General features: G+C 35.1%; 1 protein-coding gene across 3 annotated transcripts in view; it reads left to right on the forward strand.

Annotated features, from left to right (window-relative positions):
- The window catches only part of STXBP3 (syntaxin binding protein 3), a 54,159-nt gene that overhangs the window by 24,080 nt on the left and 5,057 nt on the right, over nt 1-25,022 (forward strand). For 2 of the 3 annotated variants that reach the window (XM_086391569.1, XM_086391570.1), the window contains exons 7-17: nt 1,815-1,969; nt 6,564-6,654; nt 7,687-7,811; nt 9,823-9,918; nt 10,053-10,110; nt 14,285-14,350; nt 15,131-15,211; nt 16,100-16,238; nt 17,229-17,335; nt 17,887-17,979; nt 20,176-20,261. In XM_086391569.1, the coding sequence (XP_086247695.1) occupies nt 1,815-1,969; nt 6,564-6,654; nt 7,687-7,811; nt 9,823-9,918; nt 10,053-10,110; nt 14,285-14,350; nt 15,131-15,211; nt 16,100-16,238; nt 17,229-17,335; nt 17,887-17,979; nt 20,176-20,261 (1,097 nt within the window). The remainder of the gene's footprint in view (nt 1-1,814; nt 1,970-6,563; nt 6,655-7,686; nt 7,812-9,822; nt 9,919-10,052; nt 10,111-14,284; nt 14,351-15,130; nt 15,212-16,099; nt 16,239-17,228; nt 17,336-17,886; nt 17,980-20,175; nt 20,262-25,022) is intronic. The other variant, XR_015160599.1, reaches the window with a different exon arrangement.

A 25,022-nucleotide genomic window follows, 5' to 3' on the forward strand; every position in this document is an offset into this window, starting at 1 on the left:
CCATGAGTCAAAGTGATTAAAGAAAACTCTTTCCCTTTCAAAGGGTTTAATTAATACTATCACATATAAATTAGGACAATTAGATGGAAAGCATCAATATAAGAAAGTTTGTTTACAGTGGACCTTAGGAGTACAAAAAATCTGGTATAGTTAGTAGAGAAGGTGCTAGATTGTGTCTAGATAGAAATAGATCTAAGCTAGCTATAATTTTGCAAGAAAAGTAAATGGAAGTTGTGAGTGGGGGTAACGGAGAATTCCTATATTTAAGGAACTGGTTGTGGGTCATGGAGATGAAGAAAGCATTTGGTAATAGTCTAAAGGAACACATCATGTTGGTGATAGAAAGTAGGGGGAGGAAAGGGAAGGAAAGGCAAGATGTGAATGTAGAAAGAAAATCAGCTCCAGAGTTCTACTTGGTTCATTGGAGTATTAGATAATAACTTAGATTAATTTAAGATGTGGTAACAAATCTCCAAATCTGTGTTTCACAACAACAAAGTTTATTTCTCATTCATGTTATTGTCCACTGTGGTTTGACTAGGTCTTTGCTCTATATCCTCTTCATTCTGGGATGTAAGCTGAAGGAGTAGAGTTTACTCTTCTCTGGGACATAGCAGAAAGAAAAGAGAAATGGTGGAGCCATACAATGGCTTTTAAAGCTTCTGCAGGGAAGTAGGCACATGTCACTTCTGTTCACATTCCAATGACCATAGATAGGCTGATATCCATGAGTGGGAACTATACACCTGTAAGGAGGGGCCCTGTCAGGAAGGGCAATAAATATTTTTGAACAGATATTTTCCACTGCAGTGGGATAGAATACTGTGAGAAAGCCACAGTCCAGCTGTAGGGTACTTGTTGGCAGTTATGGCAGCTAAGACTGAGCAGGACAGACATAAACAACACATTAGCTTTAGCTGAATCTCAGTCCATGTTCAGGCTCCTACTGTTAGTGATAGGTTATGTTCAGAGAAATGTATTACTTGTGTGAAAGGAAATGCAGGGAAGTTTATCCATAATTTATTAGTTAATATATTATTTATTACATGTCTACTTTTATACTCAATACATTAGGCTAAGAGGGATTACTACCATTGTTTAAAGACAAAATTAAAATTAATTGAATGTGAAACTCTCACCTCCGATTAGAGAGCCTTTTGTTTTGTATTCCTCAAATAACACAATAGTAAATCTCTAATCCAATTCTTTGCATGTAGATAAATGCTTTTGTTAGTTGAAAAATGTCTGTGAGATTTTACTGTATGTATACAAAGACCAGTACTATGTCTGGCACAATGCTGTGTTCTTTGGGGAAGTATTTTTCTACTTTAAGGAGAGAAATTTATCTATACTCTTAATATCAAGAGTATAAGCTAAGGAATTAAAGATACATATTAACTTTGGAAAATTTCTAGGTTATTCTCTGATTGGTTGAGATTTTAATGTATGTCAGATATATAGACCAATTTTGGCTTTATTTCTTCTTGCCAGGTATTAGGTTTCTATTTTTCTTTGATTACCTCAGATCCCTTTATTTGCTGCACGGGTAGAGAAAATCCAACAGTACAATCTATATATAAAACAAGAACTGAAGGAGAGAGGTAGATTAAGCAGGAAAGGAGAGTGAGAAAAGGAATGAAATCAAGATGACAGAGAAAATGAGATTTAATTAAGGTAAAGACACAGTTGATTCAGGAAACAGCATGGTTAGTACAAGTATTTTGTAGAGTCCCAAGGAATAACTGTGCTTTTCTTGATACATATTTTTAATCAAATTTCTAAATTGACAGTGTGACTTTTTTGGCCTAACTTAGGTATATACTCTTGATGTACCAGATGCATTCTATTACTGTTACAGTCCAGACCCAAGTAATGGAAATGGAAAAGATACCATCATGGAAGCAATGGCTGAGCAGATAGTTACAGTATGTGCTACCCTGGATGAAAATCCTGGAGTAAGATATAAAAGGTAAGGCACCCAGTGGTGTCATTATATGTTATGATGTCTATTTGCTCTTTGGTATAGAGGTAATGTCCCAGTGCTTTTGTGTGTTGGTTTGCAGATTTTCTTTATAACATGCTGTATATATAGATTTAAAGTTTAAGGCTTAAATTTCAGAGTAACTGATAGCCTCTGTTACTGAATTTCAGAGCTTAAATTTGGTATGATTTACATGAATATTTTTCATGAGTTTAAGGAATGCTTAGAAGAATGTCTTTGTTGCCCTGTGGGGAATACTGTCTTACATTTAATGTTTCATTACATTTCCACCAAATTGAAATAGTCATAGTATCTGGATACTGGTTATAGTGTCTAAATATGGTATCCAATTACAGTGGCCATTTTAAATAGATTTGGGGTTTTTTTTAAAAGTTAAAGTTTGACTTTAGTACTATGTACCTTTATTTATTTGCTCCTTATTAAAAGTAAAGTTTACTATAAAGTGCATAAATTATATTTATGTGGCTTGATAAATCATTCCAAAGTGAACATAGACATCTAACTTCACCCAGGTCAAGAGATAAAATACTAGCAGCATCTCAGAGGCCCCCCTTATGATCCCTTCTAGTCATCACCCACTGTCTCCTCCTCAGAAGTAACTGTTATTCTGACTTCTAACACATATTTCAGTTTTGCCTGATATTGAACTTGATATATATATCAGATCAGATCAGTCATTCAGTCGTGTCCGACTCTTTGCGACCCCATGAATCGCAGCACGCCAGGCCTCCCTGTCCATCACCAACTCCCGGAGTTCACTCAGACTCACGTCCATCGAGTCAGTGATGCCATCCAGCCATCTCATCCTCTGTCGTCCCCTTCTCCTCCTGTCCCCAATCCCTCCCAGCATCAGAGTCTTTTCCAGTGAGTCAACTCTTTGCTTGAGGTGGCCAAAGAACTGGAGTTTCAGCTTTAGCATCATTCCTTCCAAAGAAATCCCAGGGCTGATCTGCTTCAGAATGGACTGGTTGGCTCTCCTTGCAGTCCAAGGGACTCTCAAGAGTCTTCTCCAACACCACAGTTCAAAAGCATCAATTCTTCGGCGCTTAGCCTTCTTCACAGTCCAACTCTCACATCCATACATGACCACAGGAAAAACCATAGCCTTGACTAGACGAACCTTTGTTGGCAAAGTAATGTCTCTGCTTTTGAATATGCTATCTAGGTTGGTCATAACTTTCCTTCCAAGGAGTAAGCGTCTTTTAATTTCATGGCTGCAGTCACCATCTGTAGTGATTTTGGAGCCCAGAAAAATAAAGTCTGACACTGTTTCCCCATCTATTTCCCATGAAGTGGTGGGACCAGATGCCATGATCTTCGTTTTCTGAATGTTGAGCTTTAAGTCAACTTTTTCACTCTCCGCTTTGACTTTCATCAAGAGGCTTTTTAGTTCCTCTTCACTTTCTGCCATAAGGGTGGTGTCATCTGCATATCTGAGGTTATTGATATTTCTCCCGGCAATCTTGATTCCAGCTTGTGTTTCTTCCAATCCAGCGTTTCTCATGATGTACTCTGCATATAAGTTAAATAAACAGGGTGACAATATACAGCCTTGACGTACTCCTTTTCCTATTTGGAACCAGTCTGTTGTTCCATGTCCAGTTCTAACTGTTGCTTCCTGACCTGCATACAAATTTCTCAAGAGGCAGGTCAGGTGGTCTGGTATTCCCATCTCTTTCAGAATTTTCCACACTTTATTGTGATCCACACTGTCAAAGGCTTTGGCATAGTCAATAAAGCAGAAATAGATGTTTTTCTGGAACTCTCTTGCTTTTTCTATGATCCAGCGGATGTTGGCAATTTGATCTCTGGTTCCTCTGCCTTTTCTAAAACCAGCTTGAACATCAGGAAGTTCACGGTTCACATATTGCTGAAGCCTGGCTTGGAGAATTTTGAGCATTACTTTACTAGCGTGTGAGATGAGTGCCATTGTGCGGTAGTTTGAGTATTCTTTGGCATTGCCTTTCTTTGGGATTGGAATGAAAACTGACCTTTTCCAGTCCTGTGGCCACTGCTGAGCTTCCCAAATTTGCTGGCATAGTGAGTGCAGCACTTTCACAGCATCATCTTTCAGGATTTGGAATAGCTCACCTGGAATTCCATCACCTCCACTAGCTTTGTTCGTAGTGATGCTTTCTAAGGCCCACTTGACTTCACATTGGGTCATGATATTTTTTTATATATGGCTTTGCTCAATATTATGTTCTTAGACTTTCATGTTGTTCTATATAGCCAGCTTGGATTTTAATCTCTGCAGTTTCTGCATACAGTTTAATCATACAGTTTACTGGCTGTATGATTCTTCTGCTCTCAATTTCTTTATATATGAAGTGGGAAAAATAATAGTAATCACATCATAAAGTTTTTTTTAGAATTAAATGAGTTAATACCTATAAAGCACTCAATATAGTGCATGGCGCTAATGAAACGGTAGAATTAAATACACTGTACTATTATTACTAATAATAAGTAATATAACTTGTTTCTGTTTTAAAAGGTTCTTTAATTTAAACACTGACATTTGTCAAGGTAGTTGGCATAATTGTTCAATTTCAAATTCATGTAGTGCTTTATATTTAAGTTTCATTATCCTTAACCATTTAAAAAGTTTTCTTAATTACTTAGAAGAAATATTGTAAATCTCCTTAATTCATATGTGACCAGACAAGCTCTTTACTCATACCTCAAGTGTTAGAACCATTCTTTTTCTTACAGGTGCTGTGCTAATTACATTCTGAACCAAGTGGTTTTGCTAGAGTTCAGTCTCTGTTCAAGCTTCTGCTCTTGGTGTTTGGCTTGTTCAGGGAAATGAAACTGTAATATGGTCCACTATCCTGTATCCATAAGTTTGGCATCCTCAAATTCAACCATTTGTGGATTGAAAATGTAAAAAAAAAAAAAATTCGAGGAAGTCCCCAAAAGCAAAACTTGAATTCGCTACATGCAGACCACTATTTACATAGCATTTACATAGTATTTATGACTGTTTACATAGCATTACATTATATTAGTGTTGTAAGTAATCTAGAGATGATTTTTAAGGATATGGGGTATGTGCATAGGTTATATGCAAATTCTATACCATTTTATATGAGACTTGAGCATCAGTGGATTTTAATATCTGAATGAGGTCCTGGAACCAATCCCCTGTGATACTGGTGGTGGTTTAGTCACTAAGTCGTGTCCAACTTTTGCAACCCCATGGATGGTAGCCTGCCAGGCTTCTCTGTTCTTGGAATTCTCCAGGCAAGAATACTGAAGTGGGTTGCCATTTCCTTCTCCAGGGGATCTTCCCAATCCAGGGATCAAATCCAGGTCTCCTGCATTGTAGGTGGATTCTTTACCACTGAGCCACCAGGGAAGCCCTCCTGAGGGATAACTGTAGCCGGTTTATAATTTAATAAGCTTACCAGTTCTTGTGGTAGTTAATAATAATCCAGGCTTTTAAAATCCTATCCTATTCTTTTGTAAAGTATTCTTCTATGCCTTATGAACTTTTCAGGTGTAATTCTAACATGAAATTATTTCCTTTTGAAAATATTTTAAGGCATAATGTATAATAAATTATCCTGTATAGTTGCTGCTTCATTTACTTTTGAAGTATAAAACCTAAAGGATCTTTAACACTTTGAAGCCTTTACAAAGAGTTCCTCCATTTTTGAGGTTGGTGTGCTAATTGAAGAGTCTTTTCCAACATTTTCTTTATAGATTCAGAAGTTACACTAATATCACTGGTCTTAAAGTTAAAATTTAGAATATGGTTTTATCATTTTAGAAGATAGTGATATATGATTTTATACAAACAACTATATTGGAAAGTTGACTAAATGTTAGCATATAGGGAAATCTCATAGATAATTGGGCGAGATAATTGGTCAAGTAATTTGGAGAGTAATATGGTAGCAAAGTTGAAAACGTACATACTATATGACCCACAATTCTACTTTTAGAAATAATATACCTAGAGAAACATTTACATGGATATTTATGTATAAAGATATTTGTTTCCATGTTGTTTGCAATAGTATAAAATTGAGAATGACTTAAATGTCCATCTTTAGGGGAATGAATGTGTAAATCCAGTATAATCATATGATGGAATACTATGTGGAACTAAAATGAGTAAATATTTTTTGATGTGTGTGTCAACATAGATCTCAAACATATATGACAGTAAAAACATATACTGTTAAAATACATATAAAACAGTAAATATATGTATAATTGTAATGATAGGAAGAATATACATCAAATTATGGTAGTAGTTGCTTTGGGGCAGGAGTGGCTAGGGGTAGGGGTGAAGACTGGGAATTGGGAGGGGAGTAAAGAAACTATAGTTTTATTTATATTTCCTTCATATGAAAAAAATCTGAAGCACATATGATAAGGTTTACATTGATAAAATCCAAACAAATTGATATAGCATTATATTTGTTTAGTATTATTATCTAAATTTCTCCATGCTTATAAAATCTTTTAATTTATGGTTTAATTTTAGAATTCAACTTGATAATATAAAGTGTGTCTTGAAAGATAGTTTGAATATCTTTTTCGTTTCTAGTAAACCTCTAGATAATGCCAGTAAGCTTGCTCAGCTTGTTGAAAAAAAGCTTGAAAACTACTACAAGATTGATGAAAAGAGCCTAATAAAGGTAACATATAAAAAACAAATAGTGGTTATGCTTAAAATCTGTCTTATTTCTTTATAAACCAAGGAAACTGTTCATTTATTTTCCAGCATTGATTTGAGAATTTTGATTTGGATATCACTGATTTAAATGGTAGTAGAAATCGTAATAGATAATGTGGCTTAGTGGGGAACATAACAGTTTTGAATTAAGTTCTTTGTCCAGATCCTGGCTCTGCCATTTAATTCATGTATATATCAATTAGCAAGTTATGTTAAGTTTTTTATGTATAAAAAGGGGGTAATAGGAGAATACCTATTTTATAATATAGAGGACTAAATGCATTAATACATAAAAAGTTTTTAGAATAATCCTTGAAGCTGTAAACATTTAATAAACAGTTTTTCCTTTTATCACCAACTCTGTATTCTTGGACATATTTACTGTGAGTTGTATTTTCATATAATATGGATCATATGATATGTACTTTGGTTGGTTGGTATGAGGATTAGGCAGATTAGCATGTGTTTGGCACATATAGGAGTTTAATAAATGACAGCTACTACTATCTTATCAAGATAATATAATCAAAGACTAAGATTGGAACCTGGGGAATTCCAGCATTTGGGCTTGGGTTGGAGAGTGAGGAGTCTGAGTAGACTTGACAGAGGTGGTATCAGAGGACTAGGAAGCTTAGTTTAGTGCAATGTGTAACATAAAGAGCTCAGGTAATATCTTCCTTTCATAACTTAGATGAGTTTTAGTGTTTATGAAGCTAAATTCCAAGAAAATAGATTTAGTGAAAGCCAAATGTTATTTTTTTAAAGGAATTTTCACAGTATCATATTATTAAGTAGGCCTGTTAATCTAATTATGAAAGCTTTGGTTTTGTAGTCTTATTTTCTTCCCCTCTTGTGCCTCTCATATTTTTCTATTTTAATATAACTTCATGTTTAAGAATGTGGGATAAGTCTGATTTTGTTTTCTAAGATATTAAAAATGTGTTCACAGAAAGAAATGGAAGTTTCTTAAGATAATTTTATCTTGTTATTCCAGGGTAAAACTCATTCCCAGCTCATAATAATTGATCGTGGCTTTGATCCTGTGTCCACTGTTGTGCACGAACTGACCTTTCAGGCAATGGCATACGATCTACTGCCGATTGAGAATGATACATACAAGCAAGTATAACTTGAAGGGAATATATAGGGCATATACAAACAGGATAGGATGTTAGCATTTAATGATTTATGCAGGCAACAGAAATCTAAAGCCCCTATACCCTTTTTTATTCAAGGCTTTATCTTTCTCTTACACCTATAATCATAATCTATTAAAAATGTCCTGACCTTGTTAGTTAATAGGTAATTTAACTGCTTTGAAGCTTTTTTGGTATATTTGCTTCCTTAACTATGTCTGCAACAAAAATAGGTTTTAAACAGCTGGAATTGTACTTTTCAGTAAATAAACTGGGCCCACTACTATATTTACTGAAGTGGAAAACATATTCAAATTGGTTAGGCAGTGATTATTCTGAATTGGACATCCAAAAGTATGTAAACGTGTGTCTTGTCACCATAATGTATTTAAAAATACTAGAATATTAGAAAACTATATAGGCTGGTTATTGAGAAGAGAAGCAGTTTTACCAGTTTGGTACCTATTATTGATTTAACTCTGATATAAGCATATTAACTTTAAAAGTAATATCAAATAGTTAAATGGAAAATGAAATTATTTTTCTATTAAGGAACCATCTTATTGTCACCTATGTATATCATTTATGTATATACATACACACATATATATATAACATGTTATTTGAGTGTATGTACCACATGCACACATATATATAAAACATGTTATTTGATATCATAATTTCAAAATCCAGATTGGCATTTTTCAGCCAAGAGTTACTGCTTGGAAGTAATAAAAATGAAAATTAGTTTTCTGAAATCTTATGTTTAGTAATTTTTGTAGATTAAAAAATCCAAAAATTTGTGCTAATTATATTTAACATTTTTTCTTAAATATTGTTTAAACTAATTTTGTATTTTCTCTTGTATTTTTATTTGCCTTCTAGTCAAATTCTGAGTTTTTCTTTGTTACTTGTATTAATATTAGCTGACAGAGCAACATAGCTATTTTTCTAGTATAAAAGTAGTTTTAAGCAGTTTATTCCGAATTTTCAGAAAGGATGTTATTTATCTCTCTTATCCTTTAGGTCTCTAAACCTACATTGCTCAAGAGATTTGGAAATGACTTGAAGTAATGGACACTAAAGGATTTGGTTCCAGTTTATTGACGTTAACTTTCAGACATTTCTAACCTAGTACTTAAAATATTTATCTCCCTAGGTTTGTTGGCAAGGAAAGCAAGATTTAATTTTTTAAGGGTAGTGGAGAGACTTATTTAAAAACAAAAAAATCAGAGATATGCCTTTTCTTATGAGTCAAGAAAGTCTAGGGGTCAGACTAGAGGGAAGCATGAACTTCCTATGGATTGTGCTCCATCACGATTTTTAATGGAAATAATACAGAGCAGAAATTTCTGAGTATCCATTTGGAGTAATTTCTTGAACCTCTTTAATTGCCTCTCAGTTCAGTAGAACTCATTAAAGCAATCAAAGTTTTTAATGGCTACATTAGTTTTTTTCTCATTGCCTTTCCCAGTTCTTTAAAGGAGATGTGGTTATAGGGTAAGGAAAGAATATAGAAATAGATAAATATATATGTTTGTGAATTTTGTATCAACTCTGAAACACCTTCAGTATTTAATAGACTTCATTAGGGAGTGACATTTCTTAATGGATGTTTGACAATTGTGTTGATGGTTAGTACATCAAAAGTATTGTTTTGAGCAATTAGAATACAAATTGTTAATATATTCACTCTTGTTAAAGTTGACTGTGGAACACTGAATTTTTGTTTCTAAGATACTGAGATAAAAGTCTGTAATAATGACAGCAAAAAATTGAAAGTAACATTGAAAGTAAAAAGGTCGTGGTGGGCGTGGCACTTGATTTTTGTTGTATGGATAGCAATATGCCTTAGTTTTGGATAGGTATTCATTATCCTCCTAAAAATCTTCAGTTTCTTGAGCTGTGTCTTAAAATTGTTATTTATAAAAACTTTTCTTTTACTTTATCTGGCACAAAATAATCCAAAAGTTTCATACTTCTCTTACTTGTAGATATAAGACAGATGGGAAGGAAAAGGAGGCAATCCTTGAAGAAGATGATGACCTCTGGGTCAAAATTCGGCATCGCCATATTGCAGTTGTATTAGAGTATGTGAACCTGTTTAATTTTTGTTCCATATTTAAATACTAATTACAGAGTACTAATAGTACATTTTTTAATCTTAAGATACTTTTGTGAATTAAACTTTAGAAATTTAAAGAACTTTCTAATAATTTGACAGGGAAATTCCCAAGCTTATGAAGGAAATTTCATCAACAAAGAAAGCAACAGAAGGAAAGGTAAGAGTGTTAATATAACTTTCAAGGTTATGACAAATGTGAATTTTAAAGTTTGTGTAAATTTTTTTATCTTTTTAACTTTCCATTTGAGAAGTTTCTAACATACACAAAGTAGAGAAAATAAACTTTCCTGTACCCATTACTCAGCCTCAACACTTAGCAATATTTTATCTGTCTTGCTACATTTAAAGTTTATTTTTAAAAGACCATTTAGCTAATTGCATAAATGTATTCATGTTAAGGTTTTTAATATTAAGCTATGGTGGCTCAGTGATAAAGAATTGGCCTGCAGTGCAGGAGACCCAGGTTTGATCCCTGGGTCGGGAAGATCCTCTGGAGAAGGGAATGTCAACCCACTCCAGTAGTCTTGCCTGGGAAATCCCTTGGGGACAGAGAAGCCTGGCAGGCTACAGTCCATGGGGTCGCAGTGTCAGACACAACTGAGCAACTAACACTTTCACTTTTCACATTCATAATTTACCTAAATAAAATGCACAAATCTTGTGTGTATACTGAATAACTTTTTACATACATATATTTGTATTCATACACACACACATGTAAACACACACCATGTGGAACTGCCACCTAAATCAAGATATAGGACATTTCTGTCATTTCAAAAGTTGCACAATAATATCTATGAATAAAGAAAATTTAGCCTATCCTTTTGACTCTTTATACATTTTATACTGATTTTCTTGATACCTCCTATTTGGTATTTTCTTGGTATTTTCTTAATACCTCCTAGCAGTAAAATATAGAGTAGATCTGGTGACAGGATATCCTTGTCTCATTCCCAGCCTTGGGGGAAATGTGTTTGCTATTTCATCATTGGGTATTATGGTAGTTTTAGGTTATTGTAGATACATCCTTTGTCAGATTAAGAAGTTCCCTTCTATTCCATATTTGTCAACAGGTTTTTTTTTGTTTGTTTTTTAAATCAACAATGAGTGTCCGACTTCATCAAATGCTTTTTCAGCACCTATTAAATTATTTTTTCCTTTTTTATTCTGTTCATGTGATGAGTTACATTCACTGTTCTCTAACATTAAACCATCCATGCGTTCTTAGAATTAGCTCCACTAAGTTATGATAACTTATCCCTTTCCTATATCACTGGATTCTGCTTGCTAATATTTTGTGTAGAATGTTTACTTCTAGGTTTATGAGCAATAGTATTTCTAGGTTTATGAGCAATAATTCTTTTTATTCTTGTGGTAATGTTCTAGGCAGTTTTGGTGGCAAAATTATATTGGTCTAAAATGAATTGTAATGCTTTCCCTGTCACATTATTCTCTGGAAGTGTTTGTGTAACGTGGTCGTTACTTGTCCCACCATTGCTTGAAAGACTTCACAACTGAAGCAGTCTGGGCATGGAGTTTTCTTTATGTGGAAGTCTAATTATAAGGTCTTTAATAGGTACAGAGCTCTTCAGATTTTAATTTTTTCTTATATCACTTTTGGGATACTGCATTTTTAAGGGATTTGTCTACTACATCTACATTTTCAAATATCCTCTTATCTTCTCAGTGTCTATAGAACCTGTACCTATGTTCTATTTAATCCTAATTTTGTTGATTTGTGTTTTAGTTTCTTTACTATTAACATCCCCTATTTATAAATTATTAGTATTTCGAAGAACCAACTTTTGGCTTTGCTGATTTTTCTTTTGTATGTTAGTTTTATATTGAATTGATTTCAACTTTCTTTGGCTTGTTTTTCTTTTTCTAACTTCCTGAGTCGGATGTTAAGAACATTGATTTTTGACTTTTTTCTCTCCTATATATATTTAGTTATTTCCTTCTTAACATTATGTAGCTGCATTTCCCAAGTTTTGGAATAACCTATTTTTACTTCCATTTAGCTCAGAATATTTTCTTATTATAATTTCTTCTTTGACTCATGTGTTATATAGGAATTTTTTTTTTTAATTTCAAGGAGTTTGTGAGTTTTCTACTTATCTTACTGTTACTGAGTTGTAATTTAATTATATAGTGGTCAGAGAATGAAGTCTGTATGAGTTTAGTCCTTTGAAATTTGTTCAGGCTTGGCTTGTGACCTATCATATGATCTGTTGTGGTAAATACCCTATGTGTACTTGAAAAGAATACAAATTCCGTGAATGTTAATTAAGCCAAGTTGATTCATCATGTTATTCAAATATTCTATCTCTTTACAAATTTTTTATCTGTTTTTTATATCAGTTACCAGGAATGGTATAATGTATGGTTGAAGTAGTGTATTTTAATAATCTTATCAACTCTCAAAGCTATATCAACTGATGCAGCCTTGTTTAATTAGACTCTTTATAAATTTAAGATAGTTTTCTTTCTATTGAATTTATCTTTTATCAGTATAAAATGTCATTGTAGTTTTCATTTGCAGTATTCCTTGCCTTAAACTCTACTTTGTCTGATTTTAATATAGCCATACCTGCTTTATTTTGACTAGTGCTTTTTTAAACTGAGTTAGAAAGTAAAGTTCCCCTTTATAGTGTATGATTCTGTGAGTTTTGACAAATGTGTACTCTCATGCAACCAAGATATAGGACGGTTCCATCAATATCCCCCCATTGCCTTCTGCCACTTGGTAGGCAACCTCTCCACCTTAGAACCACTATTCTTTTTTTCTATTATTATAGTTTTGCCTTTTCCAGAATGACAGCTAAGTGTCATTTGCGTCATAACATAATAAAAACAACAATATGGCTTTTTCATTTAATCTATTGCACTTGACATTCATCCATGTGACATATAACAGTAGCTTCGACATTTTTATTGCTGAGTAGTATTCCGCTGTATGGATATATTGTATGGATGTTATCCGTTCACAAATTGCAGAACATTTAGGTTTTTTCCCAAGTTGATGGCAATTACAAATAAAGCCACTGTGAACATTCAGGTTTTGTGTGAACGGATGTTTTCATTCACTTGTTTAAATAAGAGTGGGATTGCTGGGTTATATATTATATAGTAAATGTATATTTAATCATGTAGAAAACTTCCAAACTTACTAGTTTGCTGTACCATTTTACAGTCTCACCAATAATGTATGTCATTCATTGTATTTTTAATTTCAAAGATTGCATTTAGTTCTGGGACATTCATTGCATTTTTTTAAATCAAGTCTGATTCTCTACTGATATACTCCATCTTTTCATTCATTTATAGTTTATCTTTTCCCCTGTTTTCTTTAACATAAATATGTTATTTTAAATTCCTTGTCTGCTAACTCCAGCATCTGGATTATTTTGAGTCTGCTTTTATTGACTGTTTTTACCACTTGAGTATCACTTTTTCCTGTTTTACATGTCCAGTTATATATTGTATGTTGGAGCTTGTGGATGCTATATTGCAGAGGCTATTGATGATGTTCTGTTTACAAAGAGTGCTGAGTTCTGTTCTGGCAGTCGGTTAATTTGCTGGTAAATAACCTAGATTGTGTGAAAATTTCATGTGAGGCTTTTGTTACGTTGCATGTATTTCACTTTTACATTTAGTTCAAAGACATAGTCCTTCCAGGACTGAATGTCTGGGATGTTCACTTAGAGCTCTTTACTTTGTCTGGATCAGAGAATGCCAATACTGTCTTAGTGTAAAGACCATCTGAAATCTCTGCAGTCATTCTCTGTTAGGCCTCTAAGACTTATACCCTGTACACATGCAGCTTAGTGTTTGGCCAGGGATCCTAAGGCATCTCCTCTACACATCTGTGAGTTATGCTACCCCTGGACCGCAGACCCTACCTCAGTAGCCCCAAACTCTGATCTCTTTTTCCTCTGCCTAGAGAGACTTTTTTTCTACTTGAACTCTACCTCCTTTTACTGTGCTTTGGAAAATGTTCCAGAGAAGAGCCAGATGAGTGCAGGGATCACCTCCTGTGCTTCCCTTTGCTCAAGTAACCTAACTTTGAACTATTTTTAAGACATCCTTTGCTTGAAAGCTGTTGTCTTTTTTTATTTTGTCCAATTTGGGTTTTGTTTATGGAGGGAGAATAATTTTTATATCAGCTACTTTTATCATGGCTGCAACTGGAAACCTCTTGAAATTGTTTTTTTTAATTGGCAAATATTTAGTAAATTAATAAAGATTTAAAACTATAGGATTTAAAAGTTATTGTATAAAATAGCTGAATCATAAGTTAGTTTTTTAAAATGTTTGATTTTTCCTAGACATCACTTAGTGCTCTTACCCAGCTGATGAAAAAGATGCCTCATTTCCGTAAACAGATTACTAAGGTAAGTGATATCATATATAAGAAATCATTTTTAATTTATTAGTCCACCCAGTTCTGTAGTCAAGTTTAGCATTGGGTGTCATGGAATACTTGGTATTAGTTGTCCTTTGAACCCTTACTTTAGGTCTGAGAAATACCCCAAATGTCTAAGCTACCCAATAGAATTCTCTATATTTGTTCAAATCCAGCCAAAACTTTTTTATATCTTTGTCTTGAACAGCCAGAGAAACTTTTATTTTTTATCAGCTTAATAAGAAAATTCAATATTGGATTGACAAGTCCTTGTTATTATACTTGCTTCTTTGAATTAATAGTTATATATTAGTAAATTTTAAAGCAATTAAAGCTGTGTGGGCAGGTAAACTATTTTTTGTTTGTTTTTGCTGTTTCAGTCCTTCTCAGAAGTCATTGTCAGAATAATATTTAAATGTTTTTTTATTGTATTACTCCCTAATCAAAAATCAATAACGTAAATTCAGACTTTTTCTGCTTGACTTTATGGACTTCACTGGTTTTTTCTCACTTTATTTTTCACTACTTGTAAACCCAATACAAGTTCAACCCTTTCGTTCTGTTTTTTGTGGTCTATTGAGTGTCCCCTTTAGATCATGATAATTTCCACTTTTTTTCCTTTCTTGAGTTGTTTCCCTTGATTTACATGGTACCTCCTTCCCACATAAGCTCATACTTCCCTTCAGGCCCATCTCAAAAGTTTAGCATTATCAGTTACACAGAAAGAAATGAAAATGCTTTAAATAATTGATTTTTTTCTGTTTTTCAGCAAGTTGTTCATCTTAACTTAGCAGAAGATTGCATGAATAAGTTCAAGCCTAATATAGAAAAGCTCTGCAAAACTGAACAGGTAAGTGCAGAATCAGAAACACCTACATTCAAGGTAGATTTCCAGAATTAACTCTGTAAGGTAAAACCTAACTTTTTGCTCAATATAGTGCCCTAAACCACACAATCTCTTTTAGGAGGAGATACACCCACTTGGTATTTAATACAATATTCCTTACCAACGCTAACAAGTAGCTATACAGTATCATGTTAATAGTAGGCTGTCCCTCCTAATCTGCATGTTTGGTTGAATGGGATGATTTCAATGTTTGGAGCATTAATTCAGGGTAACATTGTTGACTGGCCTTTTTCAGTGGGTGCAGCATTTCAGGTAACACCCTGCAGAGTACTGTGTAGGCACATTTAATTAAAGGCTCCTCTCTGATGCCAAAACTGTTCAAATCAGTACTGTCTAATAGAAATAGAATGCAAGTCATATTTAATTTTAAATATTCTAGTCATTACATTAAAAATGTAAAATGAGATGAGTGTGGTTAATTTTAATAATATATTTGACTTAACTCAGTACATCCAAAATACTATCATTTCAACATGTAATCAGTATTAAAACAATTATTGAAATATGTTACACTTTTTTTCAAATGTAAATCTTCAAACTGTTGTTTTAACTTACAGCACATCTTGATTCAGACTAGAGCCATTTCAAGTGCTCAGTAGCCACATGTAGCTCATGTCTACCATGTTAGCAAAAGTTTAGATTAATGATTTTCTTCCTTTCTGAATTGTTTTGACTTTTTACATTTTATACAGTAATTGTTTACAAGTGATGCTCACATTTCCTATGAAATATCATCAATTTTCCATTAAAATTTGGCAAATTTTAGTAATATTTTTAACTGAAAAATGAATTTAGATCATAGACCACTGACTATATTTCATTTTCATTAAGGACCTGGCACTTGGAACTGATGCAGAAGGACAGAAAGTCAAAGATGCTATGCGAGTACTCCTTCCAGTTCTACTCAGTAAAAATCATGATAATTATGATAAAATAAGAGCAATCCTACTTTATATCTTCAGTATTAATGGTAATATAGATTGTTTATTTTTTAATAAATATATTAAGATAAAGATCAGTTCAGTTCAGTTGCTCAGTCGTGTCTGACTCTTGGCGACCCCATGAATAGCAGCACGCCAGGCCTCCCTGTCCATCACCAACTCCCAGAGTTCACTCACACTCATGTCCATCAAGTTGGTGATGCCATCCAGCCATCTCATCCTCTGTCATCCCCTTCTCCTCCTGCCCCCAATCCCTCCCAGCATCAGGGTCTTTTCCAATCAGTCGGCTGTTCACATGAGGTGGCCAAAGTATTGGAGTTGCAGCTTTAGCATCATTCCTTCCAAAGAACACCCAGGGCTGATCTCCTTTAGGATGGACTGGTTGGATCTCCTTGCAGTCCAAGGGACTCTCAAGAGTCTTCTCCAACACCACAGTTCAAAAGCATCAATTCTTTGGCACTCAGCTTTCTTCACAGTCCAACTTTCACATCCATACATGATCACAGGAAAAACCATAGCCTTGACTAGACGGACCTTTGTTGGCAAAGTAATGTCTCTGCTTTTGAATATGCTATCTAGGTTGGTCATAACTTTCCTTCCAAGGAGTACCCAGATCTAAAATTACTTTACAATAAGTGGTTTACTACTGGTCATAAGAGAATCTTAGAAAAATTAAAGTGAAAAGTGAAAGTGAAAGTTGCTCAGTCGTGTCTTTTTGCGACCCCATAGACTGTAAAGTCCATGGAATTCCCCAGGCCAGAATACTGGAGTAGGTAGCTTTTCCCTTCTCCAGGGGATCTTCCCAACCCAGGGATCAAACCCTGGTAGAATCAAAAGTAGTGGTTAAAGTTGATTAAGATAAATAAAAGGAAAAATGTGGAATTGGGAGCAGATTGAAGGTTATATAATTTAAATGTTTGCTTTCTTTAAAAAAAAAAAGCTTTATTCTTGGGTACCTAAACCTAGAAATGATTGTGGTAGCAATTATTTGACTGTGCATTCATTTTTATTTATCTAAGGAACTACAGAAGAAAACTTGGACAGATTGATCCAGAATGTAAAGATAGAAAATGAGAGTGACATGATTCGTAACTGGAGCTACCTCGGTGTTCCCATTGTCCCTCCAGTAAGAAATCTTACATTCTGTATAAACTTATACATGTGCGTGCATGGTTGTTTGCATTAAATGTGTTTTCTTATGTGGGAATCCATGTAGACAGTCTTCTTAATTTCCTTTGTAGATTTGGTAAATAAAATATTAAAATTTTTCTTTTCTTTTCCATGTATGAGTAATTTGGACAAATACATTTTTCTAGTGAATTTATATCTTTTAGCTTCCGTTGTAATTTGCTATTTATGCTTTTCTTTCTATGATTTATTTATAGCAAAATTTGAAGAAGTCTGTAGAATCTTACTCTTTCCCATCAAGTTTTATATAAGCATTTTGGAGAAAACACACTTTCTGATACTATCATAAATTTTATCATTAATGTACAGAAATACTGTGAAGTTATGTGACTACACCTATTCAGATATTTTTAGTGGACTTTTCCACTCTTAGTTTTAAGTCAAATACAACATAGTATTTGTTGTAAATTAAACATCTTGATAGAAAAGATAAAGAGTATCACTAAATAAAATCACTGATCTTTAGTTTTTTTCCTCTAATTATATTAGTCTCAACAAGGCAAACCATCAAGAAAGGATCGGTCTGCAGAAGAAACTTTTCAACTGTCTAGATGGACACCTTTCATCAAAGATATTTTGGAGGTAAAATTCATTAAATTTTATTTATACTCTGCCCTTTGTAGAATATTTTTTACTCTCTGTCCATTTATCTGTCAGTTTGAGCATATCTTTGGGTCAGGAATTATCTGCAGTACTGAGAGGGTTCACAAAAGAAGGCTGTATCTGATATCAAGGGAGGAGAGGAAGCTTTTGAAAGTTCTCCCTTAAAGACTGCCAATTCATACCACTAATTGCCTCAAAATAAATTTAAAAATATAAGCACAGGCATGCTTTATGAAAAAGACTCTGTTGTTTGAAATTACTATGTAGCAGAAATATGAATAATTTAGTTGAATGAAAGTTCAACAAAATAACATTTTTTGTGATCACTATTAGAGTGTTAAATTCCAATATTCTTAGAAATGGATTTGTGATTAAAATGTAAACCTCACTATCGTTTGCTTTTATAATCGACAGATGCCTGATTCTTTTAGTACTGTTTGCTTTTAGAAAATAATTTTCAATTATAGGAAATTAGAAAATGAACTAATAATTGCATTATGAGCTCAATAAAGTCATAATCAGATAGTTCTATTTATTCCAATTTGCCTTTAACTTATTAAACATTAATTTCTACTTTCCTTTGGAAATTGTGTACAGTTTATCCCATGATTTTTCTGTTTTGCTTGACTAATTCTATGTCATTTACACATGCTTGATTTAAGATGAAGATTTCAGAGTTTAGACTTTTTTCCCTACAATGTAAGATTTTTTTTTTTTTTCCTGATCTGTAACAAGAATGTGGAACTAAGGAGTTTTTCTTTGCTATTGATAGTATTTTAAAAATAAGAATTGACCTTCTCAAACCTTTTAACAAGGATTTACATGTTAAATTCAAAAACTCCACTTTACCTCAGTAGCAACCTAAGGCCTTTGGGGTTCTCCTGAAGCTTTGATGCTTCACATCTTGCAGTCTTATTGAAATACTCTAGGACTATGGACAGAGAAGGCGATGGTACCCCACTTCAGTACTCTTGCCTGGAAAATCCCATGGATGGAGGAGCCTGGTGGCTGCAGTCCATGGGATTGCTAAGAGTCGGACACGACTGAGGGACTTCACTTTCACTTTTCACTTTCATGCTTTGGAGAAGGAAATGGCAACCCACTCCAGCGTTCTTGCCTGGAGAATCCCAGGGACGGGGGAGCCTGGTGGGCTGCTGTCTATGGGGTCGAACAGAGTTGGACATGACTGAAACGACTTAGCAGCAGCAGCAGCAGGACTACGGAGGACCTTGTGTCCATTCCTACTTATTGTTACTGTTTGTGCAACCATGTTCTAAAGTTGTGGTGTTCTAAATCGGTGGTCTTCAAACTTTTAATTACGTATACTTTCTCATAATAAATGTGACCAGGAGGCTACAGTATGTGGCTGTTTATAAACTGTGTAAGTGCTGTACTGATTAAAACACTATACATTTATTTATAAGCTATATAAATGCTGTACTGATCAAACACTATGTGTGTATTATATACATACACATAAATATCGTAAGATGTTAACCATAAAAAGAAGGAAACATTTTTAAATGAAAAAGAAAGCTTCTTCCATCTCATCAGATAGTCTTGAATACACCTAGGCCAGGATGCATGTTTTGTTTTAAAGCCGTCACTGTGAAGGGCAAAGACTTCACTGGTGGCTCAGACGGTAAGGTGTCTGCCTACAATGCAGGAGACCGAGGTTCAGTCCCTGCATCGGGAAGATCTCCTGGAGGAGGAAATGGCAACCCACTCCAGTATTCTTGCCTGGAAAATCCCATGGACGAAGGAGCCTGGTAGGCTATTGTACATGGGGTCGCAAAGAGTTGGACACGACTGAACGACTTCAGCTATGAAAGGCAAGGCCTGGACTCTGGTAGCCTAAGAAGTCTGTCAGGGTTAAGATGGTATTTACAAACCCCTAGCATTCTCGAGATAAAGACCCTGATAAAGTACCTGGGATTTTTACACCAAAGTGGTAACCCTCTAAATAAGAAATGTAGGCATGCAATAAATATTGGTTTAATAATTGCATTAATTTTGTAGCAAATAAGATTTGTGAGTTTCAAAAAGAGGGCTAACCTTATTTTATTAAATATGTACCCTTGTGGTCTTTAATTGTAAATACAAGTTTTGAGTTTTATGTAAAACAAAATATTGGAGTTTATAGTATCTTCTTGATGGATTTCTTATCTTCCCTAGGATGCCATTGATAACAGATTAGATTCAAAAGAGTGGCCATATTGTTCCCAGTGCCCAGCAGTCTGGAATGGCTCAGGAGCTGTAAGGTAAAATCTGTAAATGAAAGTCAGTGAAATTTTCACTGTGATATTGCAGACTAATAATTGAAATGGTACACAGATATTCCTATATTGATAACTCTCCTTGAAGCATGTAGTCACTTAAAAGGTAGTTTTTCTGTAACTGTAACTGTCTTAATGAATCCAGATAAGCAATGGGGCTTCCCAGGTGGCACAGTGGTAAAGAATCCTCCTGCCAGTGTAAGAGACTTGGGTTTGATCCCTGGTTGGGAAGATCCCCTGGAGTAGGAAATGGTAACTCACTCCAATATTCTTGCCAGGAAAATTCCATGGACAGAAAAGTCCATGGGGTCACAAAGAGCCGGACACGACTGAATGACTGACATACAGACACACATGCACACATACACACAGAGAGGCAATATGAAAATGTGCTTTATTATAAAAAATATTTTCATGAAACTAGAGAAGAGTTTCTCCCCTTATCTTTTTTTTTTCCTTCACATTAGCAGATGACAAAATCCTTTTTGATGACTTTTGGTGAGAAAATATTTGAAGCATTCAGAAAGCTGTAGAGAGTATTATAATGCATACCCTATACTTGGTGCCCAGATTAACAAATGAATCATTTTAAGTACAGTTCAAGCTTCCTATATATCACTCTCTGATTTTTATTATTCTCCCTTCTTCACTATCTTGAATTTGCTGTTTATCATTGATCTATATATCTTCATACATTTTCTACATATATTTGTATTCTAAACAATGTATATAGAGTTCTGTTTTGTAGGATTTTTCTACTGGTCTTTGGCTTTTAGCAGTTTAACTGTTGTGTGCCCAAGTGGAGTTCTTGTTGTGTTTGTTCTTCCTGGGATTAGTTGAATTTTCTTGGATTTACAAGTTAATTGTTCTCATCAAAATTTCGGAGGTTTTCAGTTGCTGTTTCTTCAAATTTTTTCTGCCCACTTCTTTCTCCCTCATCTGCTTTTGAAAGTCCATCACCCAGATGTTGGAACATTTGACTTTGTCTTATGGGTCACTGAGGCTCTGTTTACCTTTCTTCCACCTTTCTTCTTTCTGTTCTTCAGATATGCTAATATCTATTGATCCATCTTCAGTTCTTTGATTCTTTAATCTGACATCTCAAATCTGCTATCGAGCCCATCTACTCAATTTTTCATTTCATTATTGTACTAATCACCTTTTGAATTTCCATTTGCTTCGTTTTTACTTTCCATTTCTCTTTTGAAATTCTCCATTGATTAACATATTGTTAGCATAATTTTCTTTAATTATTTGATCATATTTATAATAGGATCTTTGAAGTCTGCTAAATCCAACATCTGGATTCACTTAGGGTCAGTTTCTGTTGATGGTTTTTTTTCCAGCATGTGGATCACCCTTTATTGTTTTCTTACACATCTACTAATTTTTGGCTGAAAATTAGGCCTTTAAGACACTGTTTTGTGTAACAGCAACTCTAAGTTGTTTTTTGTTTTAGTAACTTGTATAGATTTTAAGCTGTGGGATCAATGCCCCTTGCAGTGTAGCCACTGATATCATTGTAGGGCTTTTTTTATTTTAAATTTAATTTTTTAGCTTGGTTCCTAGTAGTTGCCCTATGTCTGAATAGTTTAGAGGTCAGCCAGTTATCTTGGCAGAGCTTGTATTTAGACACCTCAAGCCTGTAAACCTTCCATCGACCGCTGATCAATCTGATTGTGGGTTAAGGACTGCATTACAAGTCATAGTCAGTTCTTGAGTCTTCTCCCCACTATCCCCCTTCTTTTTTTCTTATTTTTTTCCTTGGGCTTTGGCTTACCCTGGCACAGGCATAATTTGGCAGTCGCTAAGGATGTGGGGGGACTTTGTCTTCTTTGGCTTTCTTAGTCTCAGGGTTTCCCCATTAAATTTTGGCTGATATGCCGCCTATCCCATCCTGGGACCAAGGTTTGTGCTACCAGTGCTGCAGGTCTTTAAACCAGGTCTGCCTTTCACTAGCAAAGCTGTAGGATTTTGTACTCACTTTGCTTCCTACCTTGTATCAAGTCTTCCGCCTCAGGCAGTAGAATTGGTGGTTCTCTCAGCCAGCTTCAAGTCAGTAAAGCTACAGTTTTTGCTGAGTTGGAAGAACTGTGCAGGTTGGATGTAACCTCAGGCCAAAAGGTTGCATAGTCACCACCACCATTCTTACCTATATATTAACATTTCTTTTTTTTTTTTCATGAGGCTGTTGGATAGCCTATGGGAGAGGCTATAGCGGTGGATGGTAGTGGGTCTCCACCTCCTGCGCAGATCATATTTTCTGCCATTGACAAAGAAAAGGAGGGAGACTGTGCTCTACCTCCGGAGGAAGGAGAGGGCTTAGAGGACGCTGCAGCCGGGCACCCTGACGAGCCCCCTCCCCCTCTACACAAACCTTTAAAAATTTATCCAACAATTTCTGATTTAAGGCCACTACCCCACCTCCGCTTGCACCTCCCAGGGCCTAAGAATTCCCCAGTTTACATCCAAAGCCTCCCAGACCATTGCCTAAGGCTGAAAAAGATTTAAAAAAAAAATTCTTTTAAACAAAGGAGCTTTTAAAACATACACAATATACAAAGCCTGCTCCTTGCAGAAAACCCCCTCAGGGGGGCCTCACCCAAGCCAAAAAAAAAAAAGGGGGAGAAAAAAATAAAAAGAAAAAAGTGAAAAAGAAAAAAAGAAAGAAAATAGAGAAAGATCTAAAGATAGAGAAAAAGCTAAAGAGTGAAAAGGAGAGAGGAACAGAGAAGGAAGGAATCAGGGAATGCAGCAAGATTGAGAAAGGAAGAAAGGAAGTTAGAAAAAGAGAGAGAGAGGGAGGAGGGAAGAAAAAGAGAGAAAGAGGGTAAAGGGAAAGAAACAAAGGAAAGAGAAGGGTAGCGAAAAAGGAAGGGGGAGAGAAAAGTGAGAAAAGCAGGAAGAGAGGAAGAGAGAGAGAGAGCTAACATTTTTAAAGAGTAAATTCTTCTTAATTTGTCATTTGCCTGTGGTTCATTTTCCCAAGTGATCTGAAATGGTTTTTTCCCCCACAGTTTCATCCAGGTTTATACTTGTTTTCTTGGTGGGCAGCCTTCTGACCATCTTACTCTATCATGACCCCAAGCTATCTTTGTGTTTTTAATCTTAATATAAATGGTGTCATGTTGTGTCTTCCTGCAACTTTTTTTTTTTTATTAATTAATTAATTTATTTATGGTTGCACTGGGTCTTCGTTGCTGTGTACAGGCTTTTTCTAGTTTGGTGAGCAGAGGCTGCTCTTTGTTGTACGTGGGTTTCTCGTTGCAGGGCTTCCCGTGTTGCTACAGGCTCAAGGTTCATGGGCTTCCGAAGTTGCAGCACGCAGGCTCAGCAGTTGTGACATGTGGGTTTCAGTAGTTGCAGCTCAAGAGCTCGAGAGCACGGGCTCAGTAGTTGTGCGCATGGGCTTTAGTTGCTCTGCACATGTGGGATCTTCCCAATCCAAGGATCAAACCCATGTCCCCTGCATTGGCAGGCAGATTCTTATCCACTGTATCACCAGAGAAGTCCTGCAACTTGCTTTTAAGTATCTCTCAACATTATCCTTGTGATATTTATCCCAAATTGATACATGCATAAATTTTTTTACTGCTGTTTGGTGTATTCTTATATGATTATCACAGTTTATTCATGTATTTTCCACACAATGGAAATTTAGACTAGGTCAAAACTAGCATCCTTCCTAACAATATGCAGTGAGCATTCTCACACATTTACGTGTGTTTGAGTATTTCTTTAGGGTAATTCTCTTGATCTAAGGACCTTTTATTTAGTTTATTTTTCCCTTTTCTCCTATTTTAGAAGTTACATAGCTTATTTGTACTTTCATAGCAGTTATATTTAGAATTATAGTACACATCTTTGACTCACCAAAGTCTGAGATTAGTATCTTTGCCCTCTTGATGAACAGTACGGAGCCTTAGAAAACTTAATTCAAACTATGCACTCCTTAAATGTTCTCTTAATTCTTTATTGTTTACCTTATGTCTTTTTTATTTCCAGAATTAATGGTGAGCATTCTTTTTCTTAGTTGTATGTGCATATTAACCAGTCATGTTGTGTACCACTTCTGCTTGCATCCCCTTTTTTGAGCTCAGTTATATTCTTTTCTGATGTGTATCCTTCAGAAATTTCTTCAGTGTGGGTCTCTTGGTGGTAGGGTCTCTATGGTTTTGTCTGTCTGAAAATGTCTTTATTATTGTTCTTATATGATAGCTTTGAATTTCTAGGCTCATGGTAATCTTCATGCAACACTGAGGTGTTATTCTGCTGTTTCTTGGTTTCCACTTTAGCTCTTGGGAAGGTGTATGTATGGGGGTGGGGTGTTTTCTGTCAGTTTCCTCATACTTTTATATAGGTAATTTGCCTTTTCTCTCTGGTTGCTTTTGTCTTTGATATTCTGTACATTTCCCTATTCTATGTTTGCTGCTGCTGCTGCTAAGTCACTTCAGTCGTGTCTGACTCTGTGTGACCCCATAGACGGAAGCCCACCAGGCTCCCCCGTTCCTGGGATTCTGCAGGCAAGAACACTGGAGTGGGTTGCCATTTCCTTCTCCAATGCATGAAAGTGAAAAGTGAAAGTGAAGTCACTCAGTCATGTCCAACCCTCAGTGACCCCATGGACTGCAGCCTTCCAGGCTCCTCTGTCCATGGGATTTTCCAGGCAGGAGTACTGGAGTGGGGTGCCATTCTATGTCTGCCTGAGGGTTTATTTTTATTTCTTTCATTGGGATTCAAATGTAT

Source organism: Bos grunniens, chromosome 3, assembly GCF_055505025.1.
Source record: "Bos grunniens cultivar Pamir isolate PY7600 chromosome 3, Bosgru_T2T1.0, whole genome shotgun sequence".
Classification (NCBI taxonomy): Eukaryota; Metazoa; Chordata; class Mammalia; order Artiodactyla; family Bovidae; genus Bos; species Bos grunniens.